At 35.1% G+C, this 14,068-nt stretch overlaps 1 protein-coding gene across 1 annotated transcript in view; it reads right to left on the minus strand.

Annotated features, from left to right (window-relative positions):
- Positions 1-1,232: 1,232 nt before the first annotated feature.
- ZBTB41 (zinc finger and BTB domain containing 41) overlaps positions 1,233-14,068 on the minus strand; it is a 60,766-nt gene continuing 47,930 nt past the window's right edge. The window contains exons 10-11 of the mRNA XM_006155430.3: positions 9,099-9,187; positions 1,233-7,466 (exon numbers count right to left, since the gene is read on the minus strand). Coding sequence (XP_006155492.1) covers positions 6,811-7,466; positions 9,099-9,187 — 745 coding nt within the window. The 3' untranslated portion in view covers positions 1,233-6,810. The remainder of the gene's footprint in view (positions 7,467-9,098; positions 9,188-14,068) is intronic.

Genomic DNA, 14,068 nt, shown 5'->3' on the forward strand with positions numbered 1-14,068 from the left:
AAACCCTTTTATCATGGAAGGGGCAGTATTTCGTCTCTGGGAATAAATGTATTTTCTAAGAATTGGTTGCTATACTTCCCCTCCTCCCCCATTATCTCAGGCTTTATGAAAAAGCTTTATCTATAACCGATGAATATGATGGTTTTCAAAATATGTCCAAAAGTCTTTGCTACTCTTTGAGAAGGCAAGTCTAATGTGTCCCTTGCATGTAGGCTGGAATTAGAGCCTCCCATTAGGATGAGGCAAAAGCGATGCAATATTCTCTCAAAGAGTAGGTGATGAAAAGACTGCAACTTAGATCTTTGGTATACTCTTGGTTTGCAGTTTGGGGGTGTGAGGGAGTGGGGAAATCAGCTGCCCCATCACCAGGCAGCCCTATGGAGAGGTCATGTTGGAGGAACTGAGGCCAACAGCCACAAGAGTGAGCTTGGGAGTGAAGTGCAACCACCCCTAGTCAGGCTTCTGGAGGTTGCAGCTCTGATTGACAGCATCCCTTCAACCTTAGAAGAGATCCTGAGTGAAGCCAGTAGCTGACCCACTCCTGGATTCCTGAGCCAAGACACTGCCAAGTAATATTTGTTATGATGTTAAGCCACTGTCTGGTGTATTTTGTTAGACAGCAATATCTAGCTGAGTGTGACCTACATAACCTACGACTGTTAGGACTCACTTTGCAGAAATGGACTCACTCCATAGAATTTACTGGTCATAGAATGCTTGGAGGCAACCACCTTGATATAAGAGAGAACAGCCCATGGATGAACCGGCTAGGATACCAGATGAGGATGAGTTACCAAGGTTGAAGTATTATCCTATAGCACAGCTGATGCCTTAAGGTAACAACTGTTTCTCCCATGACCAGAATGTATAGTTTTGGCAGTAAGGGGATTAGAGGAAGAGGAACCCCTCTCAGGATCACACAGAATAACTCATTTCATTAATGGAATTTTGCTACACCTCAGACTTCTAAAAAAAAAATGTGACTACTTTAAAAATAATAGTCATCATTAATATCTAGTCACTTAAAAGCATTAGTTTAATGCTTCATACTTTACTACACCAAATATTTCAAAATAATATGTAGGTCAAAAAATAAAATGTCTTTATCTGTGCTCTAGGAGCCATAGTTTTCCATGGCTTATGGTCTTTGTGTTCAATTTTTATGGAGACATGTAGATTTCTGTGTTCCCACACTGTGAAGATGTAATTCAATAAAACCTGGAAATGTTTTATTAGGACCAAGGAACTTTGTATTTATTTTAAATATCAAAATAACACAAAGAACTAGTTCAATATACAATACACTTTCTATTCTTCACAGAGAACTGAATTTTTCTATAAAGACATTTGTACGTAAGAAACGAGACAACCAAAATATCTATAAAACTCACAAGATACTTTACACACAGTTGACAATAATGCGTTTTGATATTTCAGAATTGCCTTTGTAACTGCTTTTAAAAGTGTCCTTAATTAAAAACAAAAATTATGATTTGAGACCGAAACAAGTTCAAAAGCATTTCTACTTTAATGTACATCATAAATTCCCTTCATCAGAACATTTACACACAACAGGGAGCAGTTAAATCCCCAGCTTTGTGTATCATTGGCAGCCACACTCATCAATTGCAATAGTTTCAACTATGGGGTAAGAGTCTGATTGCTGGAAGGAATACAAATTTTATAATTACGCCACAGTACATTGTCCAACTTTAATGCAAGCAGGAATACCAAGCAGAGGCACAGTAACAATGAATTGTGTACATGCTCTTCATTAATAAGAAATGTTCTAGAAGCTCCAACATAATACAAGCATTGAAATTACTTTTTTTGCCTAAGAATTTGGTGTGTGTGTGGGGGAGAGGTTATGTTCACCTTTGTATAACCCTCCATGCTCTGAACATAATCCTTAATTTCTCCTTACACAAATGGCTGCAAAGGCTAAATTTAAATTGCTTGGGATTTTTTTCAAGAGATAAAGACTGAAGATCATTATACAGCCAAGTTGAAACATAAAAAGTAAGCGAAACATAAACACTCTCTACCAAACCGTTTTTCTCTCATCTTCCGCACAACCTAATCTTATTACTTATTATAAATGCTATTTCCAAAAAGGAAGAGCAGAAAGCATGCTAACATTCTAAGGAGAAAGTATCTCAATTAAAATTAATTTTAGAGGAGGTGAGGAGGGTCCCAAAGAAACCACTACAAACTATGCTGAGAGAAATGTGCACAAGAGAAGGATCTAAGAAAAAAATGTCTAGCTCCTAGAAACCGAAATTATTCTCACATTATCCACTATTCAGTCTAGCAGCAAGTAACATTTACCATAATGCTTTAAGAAATGCTACTTGTTTCTTATTAAAGAATACTTTTTTAGTCATTTTAAATTTGGCACTGAATCTTAGAATATTCAAATATTACTTCATTTAAAAGCCCTAGTTTTTCCTGAGTTCATAACTCAAGATCCAGGTTGGTTGGGATGTTGCTGCTCTTTATGAGAAACTCATCTCAAACCGTCACCTCTTGTTCAGTTTTAGGCAAACTGAAATAAGAAGTCATTCAGTGCAGAGTTGTATGGTTATTTTGTAACTGGTTATTTAAAAAAAAAAAAATGAAGGGAGAGATAGAGACAGAGAGGCAGACAAACTACGCATTTTATTTGTCAGATTCCTCTAATAAGCATCTAGAGACAGGCCCAGGAGTGGCTTCACAAGAACAAGAAAGGTCAAAATAGAGATTTAAAAAAAAAAAAAAAGATAAATAAATCATAAAACCAAACGTCCAACTAATACTAAGTGCCAATCTCCAAATATAAAGAAACCTAAAAAAAAGTTGTTGCCCAACCAGCAGGCAACACGACCATTAGGCTCATAACCAAAACAAGAAAAAGGATTGTTACTATTATTATTACTACCAGTACAATCTAGCCAGCAGAATCAACACTAAGCAACCACAATACATTGAAAAGGCACAAAGCATTGAATCCAGAAAGGACTGGGTATGAAAGGACACTGCCAAAGAGCTACTGCTCAAAATCTGACTTTTCATCAATGATAAGAGTGATATGGTAAGAAAAACTGAAGCTTATAAACATACCAGTTTAACTGTGTTTTTAATTTGTTTACAACTATAGAGTGAAAACAATGAATGATATTTAATTGAGTATTAGCCCTTAACTAACACTTTATAGTCACCCTATAAAGATGCTTTAACACTTTGTAAGACTGATAGGAAATTTTTAGTGTATTTCATGACCTACCATCATTTAAAAGGAAGTCACTTAATAAAGCACCAATTTAAACCCCTATTTTTGTTATTCCTCTTCTCCCAGCAATGAATGTCTAAATTATTTAAAGAGTAAGCAAAGATCACTACCTGTATAGTTGTCGGTTAAATTTTGCTGGCATGAGGAACAAACTATAATTTTAGGCTGCAAAAATAGGTGGGGTTTCTTACAAAAATAACTTCAACTTGACTTAAAAAAATTTCTAAAGCAAAAATTATTTTGATAGTGTAGTGTAAAAAAAAGGCATATTAGCATGTAATAGTGTTCACTAAAAACATAACATTCAACTAATTAAACTGAGGAAAACTGAATATTCCTCCCTGTAATTAATTGGTTTGGAAGTCTGACTATTCCCAGAGTATTTTCTTCTGCTCTTATTTGATGCATATAAACACAAACACTTAATACCTAATTTCGGTATTCAAACTAACGATTTTTAAAAAACTCCACTATCCTAGGACTTCAACTGTGCTTCTTTGGACAAATATTTATTCAAACAACACAGAATTTAAATTCTTTTAAACTATTTAATACCTACTAAAAGTCTTTGGTGCATTTAAGTCAAAACCGATTAGGTTAACAAATTTCTGCACTTGATAAATTATTCAATTTACAGATTAAGTGCTAACTGCTATCTGCAAAAAAAATTAATTTAAAACAATAAATTATGCTTATAAAATAAAACATTCTGAATAAGGCTAAACTTAGTCGCAAGACTCAAAATTTTAAGTACAGTTATAAAATAAATGAATTTTAGTTATAAAACATTTGTCTAACATACGCTAAATCAAATATTATAAAAGGTCAACTGAGAAGACGAGGCCTCATCTTATATTCTTTGTGCCAACCTCTAAAGCTTACATACATTCAGTTTGCCTAAATCCATGAGGTTTCCACAATTTTAAAATTGTTTAAATTTTTGGAAATTAGAGACAGCAGATTTGTTTGTTTCATTTTGTTTCTCCACCTACTAAACCCATTTCTTCCTAAGAATGATATTACCTACCTCCCAGACTAGGTTCAGATGGGAGGGAATGTCGTGCCTGGCACAGAGTAAGCATTCGTTAATGCTCGTTGGCTTCCTTCCCCAGCATGAGCTCTTGCCACTCACTCGACACGCGAGCTTAAAGGAATCCTTCGAGCTTAACCTCAGATTCTTCATCTCCAAAATGGGTATACCACATGCTCTTTCTATTTCCGAGCTGGTTATGAGGTTCAAATGAGATAATATGTACGAAAGCATTTTATAAAACAGTAAACCGCTATTCAAGATATCTACAATAATAACCAAATACAATTATACAACTGTATTCTACTTTACATAAGAGATTATTCCAAAACAGTTCTATGTAAACCAATTCCTACAATTAAATCATATATTTAAAGCATTAGGACATTATTAAAAGAACCCTCAAGTAAACACCTTCAAAAAGCAAAGTATTCTTTTCAATGTGAAAATGCAATATCCTCTTTTTCTGCTACCGAACATGTATCATATACATACACATACATATACCATTTGCCTTTTTGTAAGTCCAAATTTTCTACATAAGACAGGGTATATTTTTAGGTATGATTTTTCATTATAGTAAGATTTCAGTTACAATCTTGTCAGTCTTTATGATAAAAATCATAAAGGTAAGTATTTTTAATAAGTCAATTTGAAAGACTAACAGACTAAAAGTACCACATTTAGTCAAGCTCAATCATGTAAGTACCCCAGATATAACATCTCCACACAAAGTAAATAAGAATGCTTTAAAAAGAAGAATATAGTCATTATATCTACTGGTTTAAGAAAATTACAAACAAACTTTGATAAATGAGGCAAAACTCGGGTTGGTTTTACTATTTTAAGAACAGCTTTGGTTAACTGCCTCAATTCTCAACATTTCTTTCCTTTGTTTTATCTTCACTAGTATGGCAAATGTTCCTGTAAAGTACCTTCATTTCTTAAGTGCTTCAACAAACAGTTCCTGCCATTACTAACTGGTTTGACTTTACTCATTAAAAGGTCATTATTTTATTTGTGATTTTCCTTTTCACAAGGGCCAGGCCAGCCTTTACAGTTTACACATACACACATACACACACACACACACAAAGTGCTTAACGCAATTAGGAGTGTAAACAAAACTGAAATAGAAAACTTTAGAAACTATTATTTTCCAGTAGTTTATATACAAATGACATGCTAATAATAAATCAACCCTGCCTAGTCTAATCCTCAAGCAACTCTACTAGGAAATGTTCTCCTAGTTTAAGTTAAATTGACTTGAAAATAGGGAAAGTGCATGTCTTTAAAGGTATTTTATCATTCTTACTTTTTTCTCAATTAAATTTAATCAATGAGGCTTTATGGTAACTGCTATTTTCTTTCACCAAGTCCTCAACTTTTTGTCTCATACAAAAATAAAAACCAAGGATACGATAGGCATTAGGCCTATGTGAAAGCAAAGGTGATGATCTGGACTACGTGAAAATCTGTATACAAGAAGTGCTTCCACTTAATTCAACACTGAATTAAATGAGACACAAATTTATAATTTGGCACTGTTTCTAACAATTATACATGAAATCTCTAGATCCTGCTTCCCAAAGTCTCCCTCAGCCAAAGTAAATGAAAGCAAAAACAGCATGTTGAATTAAACCACATCACTTAAACTGCCACTTCCTTAGTGAGATGAAGATGTATGTTGCAATGTGTCGTTAATGTTTCTGAAATAAATATCAAAACACCGAAGGTGAACTTAATGTTAAAGATAACTAGACAAGTTTATGTCATATTTTTCTTTTAAATTTGATATCTAGACCTATGTTTATATTTCTTATTCACAGTAACTGAAGACTGGGAAAAAGTCAATTATGTGGATAATTATTTCAATCCTACATTTCATTTAACAAGATAACCCTACATCAATTAGCTTCCTGGCTTTGAGTTTGTTAAATGTCCAAAGGGTAATAATCTGGATTATGGATCAATGGGAAGGCAACACAGAAATATCTAAGATTTTCTTATAAATTTAAGTACCTAATTTCGACTTAAAAAAAACCTGGGTGAAAGAATAATGAATTGAAGTTAGGATAGGAACCATTACAATTACCAGTATGGTCTTACATTCCTTCTTAAAAGCTACACAGTCCTTAAACTTGTCTGTAAAATGGAGAAGGGATAAAAGAATTAAACAAAAGAATAAAAATTTGCAATGATGTCTAAACAAACAAACAAACAAAAACCCCATAATGTCAGTAGCTAATTCTGAAAGTCTGAAAGCCCACTAAAAAGTAGCACTAAACTATCTTTAAAAAAAATCACAAAAATGTTCATTTATGGCAAAAAATGTGTCCAAATATTCAGATGTTCAGTAAACAGAAATGGTTTTTCTTGATTTGCAAGTGTTCTGAGGACTTGAGAAACTCGAGAAGATGAAATAATAGCAGTCTTACTCATTTAGAAGCCACCAGCTCCTGGCTCCCATCAGCACATCACCGTAGAAGGTCTATGGAATGTCTGGCTCTCCTCACGGGTGATGCTCATCAGGAGCAATATTCTGAACAGCAGTAGTGTTATCAAGGCCCAGTAATGTTCCCAGGTAAGACTGTTCTCTAGGATCTAGCATTTGTTCAGGTCGGACTGGATGAACTATATTTGCTGGCTGAGGAGTCAGAGTGTATTTTTCCAGAAAAGCTAAATCAGCTGCTCGTGGGTAATCAGTTGCCTGAGGCTGGGGTGACAGGATCTCGTGAGAAGAAGGTGGCAGTGTGGTAGTGTGACGCACCAGATCATTGGAGGGGTCGGGCATCTGAACTGGAACCAGTGTCACTGGAACACATACCTCAGCAGACACGTTCTGCAGCAGAGTCTTGGCTTCTGGCTGATAAACTTTGGGCTGGTCTATATATTGTTTTGTTTCTGTTTGAAAAATTTTGTCATCGGATGAGTACTCCACTGGCAAGGACACAAGTTTTTCTTCAGAAGCACTGAGAGGATCATCAGGAGATTTTATCCCATGGACGTGGTCAATGTGGTATTTCAGCTTGTCTTTCCGCTTAAATGTTGCATTACAGTGCTGACAGTTGAAAGGGCGAGCATCAGAATGAATAACCAGGTGTTTTGTTAACGTTTTCTTAATTCTAAAAGACTGATTGCAAATCTGACACTTGTATGGTTTTTCACCTGCATGAACAAAAATGAATTTAAATGTAAAATCCACTCGCTTGATGAGACGATGATTTAAGTAGTAAATTTTCTATTTGCCTACTGGTAAGAATTTAATAACAGCAATACTATTCTATGATATTGCACAATGGAGGTAGTACAGTAAACTGGTTTAAGGGCAAGCAAGGTGGTGTGGCAGATAAGGCAGCTCTCTCTCCAGTGAGTATATCCTATAGCAAACAAAACAAAACAAAACAAAACAAAACAAAAAAGATGCACATAAACATCGGAAAATCTGGGTTTGAATGCTGGTGAACACGCAGAATAACTGGAATTTTCATACACTATTGATGGTAGTGTAAATTGACACAATTACCCTGAAAAGCTATTTAGTTGTGTTTACTAAAGTAGAACATACGCAGATCCTATGGGCCAGGATCCCAGGGTCAGGTACAAATAAAAGAAAGATGAATATGTATGTATAAAATGACATAGACAAGAACACTCAGAGAAGCTGTATTCATAACAGAAGTAAATACAAACCATGTGTCCATTAAGCTAGAATGGATAAACTGTGGTAGAGTCATACGAAAATGAAACTACTTCCACGTATTTTCTTTTTAAATAAAAACAGTTTATAAAAAATTCACCTTGAATAAAAAACTCAGTCAAGGCTAAAATTAAATTCTAAATTTGCTGTCAGCTTTATGCCAGTCTTAATAATGTATTATGTTTCAACAAGACAACTTCTGAAGAATAGATGTAATCATACCTCTGAAGATTACATAAGCAAAAACACAAATGAATGAGAATAAAGGATTTGTAGAAAAAAATGTTACATACATGTTCCAACTAAGTTCTCTAATTGTATGGTTGAAAAGAGGTTACAGGGTAGCCATAGGAAAATATTCAACAAATATTTACTGACTACCTACTATGTACAAGTCCTAGACTGCATACTGAATTTACCAGAACTCTTAGCTACTGAAATTGCCTGAATTCAGTTATTTTCCATTCTGGTATTTATGAAATTATTTTTCTCTCACAGAGGAATAGTTTGACAAAAAAATCAACCGAAAAATAAAACAAAATGCAATAATTGCATAAATGGGCTTCCTTTAAAAAAAAAAAAAAAGAAAACCTTTACACACTCATAAATTTGTGGAGAAAAAAAGATTTAGAAAGCAGCTACAACAAAACATTTTACTACAACTACTTTTAAATCATGACTGGCTACATAAAAAGGAAAACTATACAATGGCAACTTAGTAATAAACTAGAGGTCACACTTTGCAATATTCTTTTAAAAGGAAAAAAAAAGAAAACAAAAAGATAACCAAAGCTAGAAAAAGCTTTCAGAAGGTGAAATAAGAGGAACCATAAAATACTCAGGAAGGGAGAAAAATGAGAGCTAAAAAGGGTTGTGTAAACTATGGAAAAAACCATTTTCCCGAATTCTAAAAAATGAAGCAAACATAATAGAAAATAGAAGATCAGGATGTTGCTCATTAATGATATAAATTTCAACATAATGAGCAAAAGTATTCATGGGAAAAAAATTAACGAAGAACAACCAAGTTTAAATGTACATATTTTACTCCTGAATAAATATATAAAGATATATTTAAAAAGCTATCCACTGAGTTTTACCTGAATGGGTCCGAAAATGCATTTCCAGACTTGATTTGCCTTTAAAAATTTTCTTACAAACATCACATTGATGAAATGTTGCTTTGTATCTAAGAAATAAAAGTTTGATAGTTTCAATATAATTTTAATAACAATGAAAATTAAGTTTATGTATAGTTACATCTGTAATTCTCATATTCACAAATCACAGAACTCTAAAGGAACACAGAAATACTTTTTAAGTATTTAGCTTGTATCTGGTTCTTCCCACCCCCCAGTTTCATTCAACCAACAAATCTGTAAAAAAAAAAAAAAGACCTCCTTGCACTTTTCAACTTCTTTAAATCACTGATCTTTTATTGTTGCTAGCTATTAAACACACAAGGGAAACTCCTAGGACAGAAACAGATCAATGATGGCCTGAAGAAAAAGGAGACAGTGATGTGGAGATGGAACTATTCTAAATCTCAATTGTGGTGATGGCTGCAAGACTTACAGAACTATACACTATGCAGAAATGTACACTTGACAGAGTGAACATTATATTATGTAAATTATACCTTAACTGAATTAAAAGTGGAAGCTGCAGCTGATTAAAAAACAACTGTAAGAATCAAAATTTGCATTCATCAAAAGGAGACATTGCTTTCCTCAGTTCATATCCTAACAAATAGTATAAATTTAAACTTTAAAATAAATTTTACATTAAATAAAATTATACATTTTTATTATAGACAGACATAAATAAAACTTTACTCAGTAAGCAACATAGTACAGTCCCTAAGAAACGTTTTTGAGTTAAACAATTCTAAGCACAAAATTTAATTTTGAAGATTAAGCTACTTCTAAAACGATACTGAAGTGCTAGTCAATGAAGAAAATATGACAAAATATTCAGCTTACTTAATGTTCTTTAAGACAGTCTGCTCTTAACTGTGCCCTTTTTTTTTGGGGGGGGGGAGGTTTTTGCTATAGGGTGCGTGCACTCACCAGAAGGACAGAGAGACAGAAAGCAAGAAGTCACCCTCCCGAGGGAATGGTCACTCCACAATAGCTTCTCCTTCGTTCTCCTCTCAGGATCTTGGGCATGCATGTACTGGCGCTCAGCATGAGTTTTAAGCCACCAGGTCCAAGACTCGAACCGTGGTCGACTACATGGGAGCCCAGCAACATAGCCATTATGCCAACTGCTGGTCCCTTAACTGAAATCTTAACTCCAGTGAGTTTTCCTGGAATGTTTGTTATATTCTTACAATATTAAACAGCAACAGAATAAACCTGGGTTCCAAATATCATTCACATATTTCCATTCATCCAACCCAACCCAAAAAACTACACACAGTCTAGTCTTCTAGGAACTTATTTCTACTTGATTAAATGGACATTTAAAAACTTAATTTGGGGGATCAGCAGATGCCATAGTGGTTATGTCATTGGACTCCCACATGGCCGACCATAGTTCATGTCCTGGACCTAAAGGCTTAAAACTCATGCTGGGTGCATGTGCATGCGTGCCCAAGATCCTGAAGGGAGAATGGAGAAAGTGAGATTGTGTCATAGCCATCCTCCCTGAGGAGGGGTGATCTCTCTTTCTGTCTCTGTCTTTCTCTCTTCAACAAGTACATGCACTCTATAGCAAAAATCTCTTTAAAAACAAAATAAAACTTAATTTGCATTTTAGTGAGTTGAGAGCATCACTGATAACCTTAGTAAAAGACTCCCAACCAGTATGCTTGGTTTGTCTTGTACCGTTCATACTTTATTAAACGTAAATAAAAATACAAACCAGGTCACCATGGACACACAGAGAAAGAGATGGTAGTACTCAACCACCAGCAATTTTGCACCCATGTGACAGTGTCTGAAGAGATGTGCGGTCTTTACAAGTAGGGGCAAGGAACAAATGCTGCACCTTCTAGTGAGTGGAGGCCAGGAACACTGAGGAACATCTGGCAATGCACAGACACGGTGGTTCAAAATCTGCTCTGGCTGAAATAAATCTTGGTCTATACTAAGAACAGAGTGATATTCTGATCACAAATAAGCTCAGATCACTGTGCCTCACAGAAAATTTAGTAAGTAAAATTTAGTAAGTAAAGGTAAACTCTGTAAGATTCTCCATATTCTCACAGGAACATTAAGAAGTACAGATTTTCAAGAAAGGAATAATAAGCAATTCCAAGTGAAGCAAAGTTGCTTGGGAAGAACTGGACTAATAGCAGTGTGAGAGAAATAGTAAGGTCAGAGGTCAGGTTGCAACAGTGAACAGGAAGTGAAGAATGAAAACTGAGGTAGAGTCATCATGGTTGGAAGTTCAGAGGGAGGATTAGAATATAACTGGTGGTTGGAGGTGTGCTAATCCTCATCCCTCTGCATTCTTTCCTGAATAACCTCCCCTGAAATACTTACAACCACTAAATTTTTATCCACAGACCAGAGATTTCACTACTGAAATTCAGATTACTCTCTATCAAATTTTATGTTGCTAGTTTGTACTGAGCATCTCAAAGTCAATACACACCAAACTATTCAATAGCTTTCTCTATAAATATTCCATTTCCTCCCTCTCCACAGCCAGTCATCGAATATTGACAATAAAGGCCTAAATATTTTTTCAAATAGCTGTTGTTCACTAGTCATTACTAATGTCACTCTATAGTTTAGTCCCTCATCATCTTTTCCCTAGAACTAACAGCTATCTATCTGGCTGATACACTTATCTATTGCAAACTAGCCTCCATGCAACAGTAAGAGTGGTATACTTAAAATGCAAATCCAATGGAGTCATTCCTTTGTTTAAAATCTTAATTGGCTTCTTATCACACAGTGATTAAATAGAAGTTGTATAAAACAGCACATAAGGCTTTATATTCTAGAACTACCATTAGTCAACCCTTGCAGAAAGGAAAGTCTACGGATTCTAGTTCCACAATTACCTGTACCAGCAGATAGGTCCACTGGCCCTTGGGGCAAAAGTGGATGATAGGTCTCAAAACCCTTTCATAGGATTCACAAAATCAAAATTATTTTCAAAATATGGGACCAGCAGTTAGCATAATGGCTGCATTGCTGAACTCCCAGGTAGCAGACCGCAGTTCGAGTCCCGGACCGGGTGGCTTAAACAACTCACACCAGGCGCGTGTGCATGCGTGCTCAAGATCCCGAGAGGAAAATGAAGGAGAAGGGACTGCGGCGTGGCTATCCCCCCTGGGGGTGATTTCTCGCTGTCTATCTCTCTGTCTCTCTCTGTCTTTCTGGTGAGCGCCACGTGCCCTAGAGCAAAAACCTCTCTAAAAAATATATATTTTTTTTTTTCAGAATAATACTATGGTATTATCTGCCTTTCTTGCTGTGTTGACACTGACACTATGATCCAAAAGGAACAGCAGGTAAAACTGCTGGTACCCTAGTTATAAATGAGGTTAATGGTATCAAAGTGTACTAACAGTCATGGAGCTTTCACCAGCATGTACTCGCAGAGAGAAAAATATGATGAAGCAGTAAAATTAGTAACCTCACCAAATTGTGACCATTCAGATCTTAGCCCTTTTTTCTGAACTCTCTCAAGGAAAATCACCCCTCAAAAATTAACAAAAGTAAGCAGCTAGCTCACCTCAAAGTAAACAGTCAGCAACATCTGCTATCAATGCTAAAACTGAACTTTGAAGCTAACGTAAGAATTTTGCCACTGTGATTTTGACAGCATCCCTCTACTCCTTTCTGAGACTAGAGGCAACGTTAAGAAATGTTTGTTGATAACTGCGATGTAAAATGTGATAATATTTGGAAAATCTGCCTCATTCAATGAACCCTTATTTTCCAAATAGCAAATCCATGATATTAAAAAATTGTGCCTGGGTTAAAAAAAAAAAAAACAAACAGTTCAAAGTACAAGACAGACCAATAGGCTGAATGTTACAGAGTATTAAACTTTCATTCATTTTGTTTCATATTCTACCTTGCAACTACCTTTAAGAAACCAATGTTACTAATCTGATTTATTGTATAAACAAAGAAACATCCCCTTTTCAAACTATTTAAGGATATGAGGTTAGATTTCTTCATTTATATCACCCAGAATAATGCATTAGAACAGATAGGACAATTTGGCAGTCTTCTGTTAAAACACTGAAGAGATTTACAAAAATGTAAAATAACTTTGCTCTTTTTATTTCTCATTTTGTAAAGTAGTTATAAAATTGCTACTTATGGGACCAGTAGATGGTGTAATGGCTATGTTGCTGGACTCCCATGTAGTCGAGTTCTGGACCCCCGGTGGCTTAAACTCACTCAAGGCGCATGTGTGTGTGTGCCCAAGATCCCAAGAGGAGAATGGAGGAGAAGGGATTGCGGCATGGCCATCCCCCCTGGAGGGTGATTTCTCGCTTTCTGTCTCTCTCTGTCTCTCTCTGTCTCTCCCTCTCTCTCTTTCTATCTTTCTGGCGAGCGCATGCACACTACAGCAAAAACCTCTTAAAAAAAAAAAGTTATTTATGTTAACATATAATGGGTATATGATTGTTATTTGAAATGAATGAATAAATGTCTTAAATTATTCTCAATTTAATTTGTAATGATTTATAATTTAAGCAGCAATTTCTGTATTGCATTTTATATTTTGAATAACTTATATTTATATTTAAAAAAACTCTTGTATTGAATAATTTTATAAACTTCAAAGAAGTACAAAGAGGTATGAAGGGTCTTCAGGAAAAGGAAGTTACAGAACTGCTGGAGTAAATGAGCCTATATTTCTAAGAACACTCTGCCCATTCATAATAATATAGCCCTCTCACAGCACCATGCACATCTTTATAGCACTCCGCAGCATTCCCAGCATAAACTGAACACAAAGTTCAATGAATGCACTGACTCAACATGAGCGTCACTAAGCAGAATTAACAAAACAAGAAACAAATCAATATAGGAAAATATAAAAAATGAATACAAATCTATTCCCTTCTGACTCTTTAAATTTATCTTTTACTTCC

Source organism: Tupaia chinensis, unplaced genomic scaffold, assembly GCF_000334495.1.
Source record: "Tupaia chinensis unplaced genomic scaffold, TupChi_1.0 Scaffold000453_1, whole genome shotgun sequence".
Classification (NCBI taxonomy): domain Eukaryota; kingdom Metazoa; phylum Chordata; class Mammalia; order Scandentia; family Tupaiidae; genus Tupaia; species Tupaia belangeri.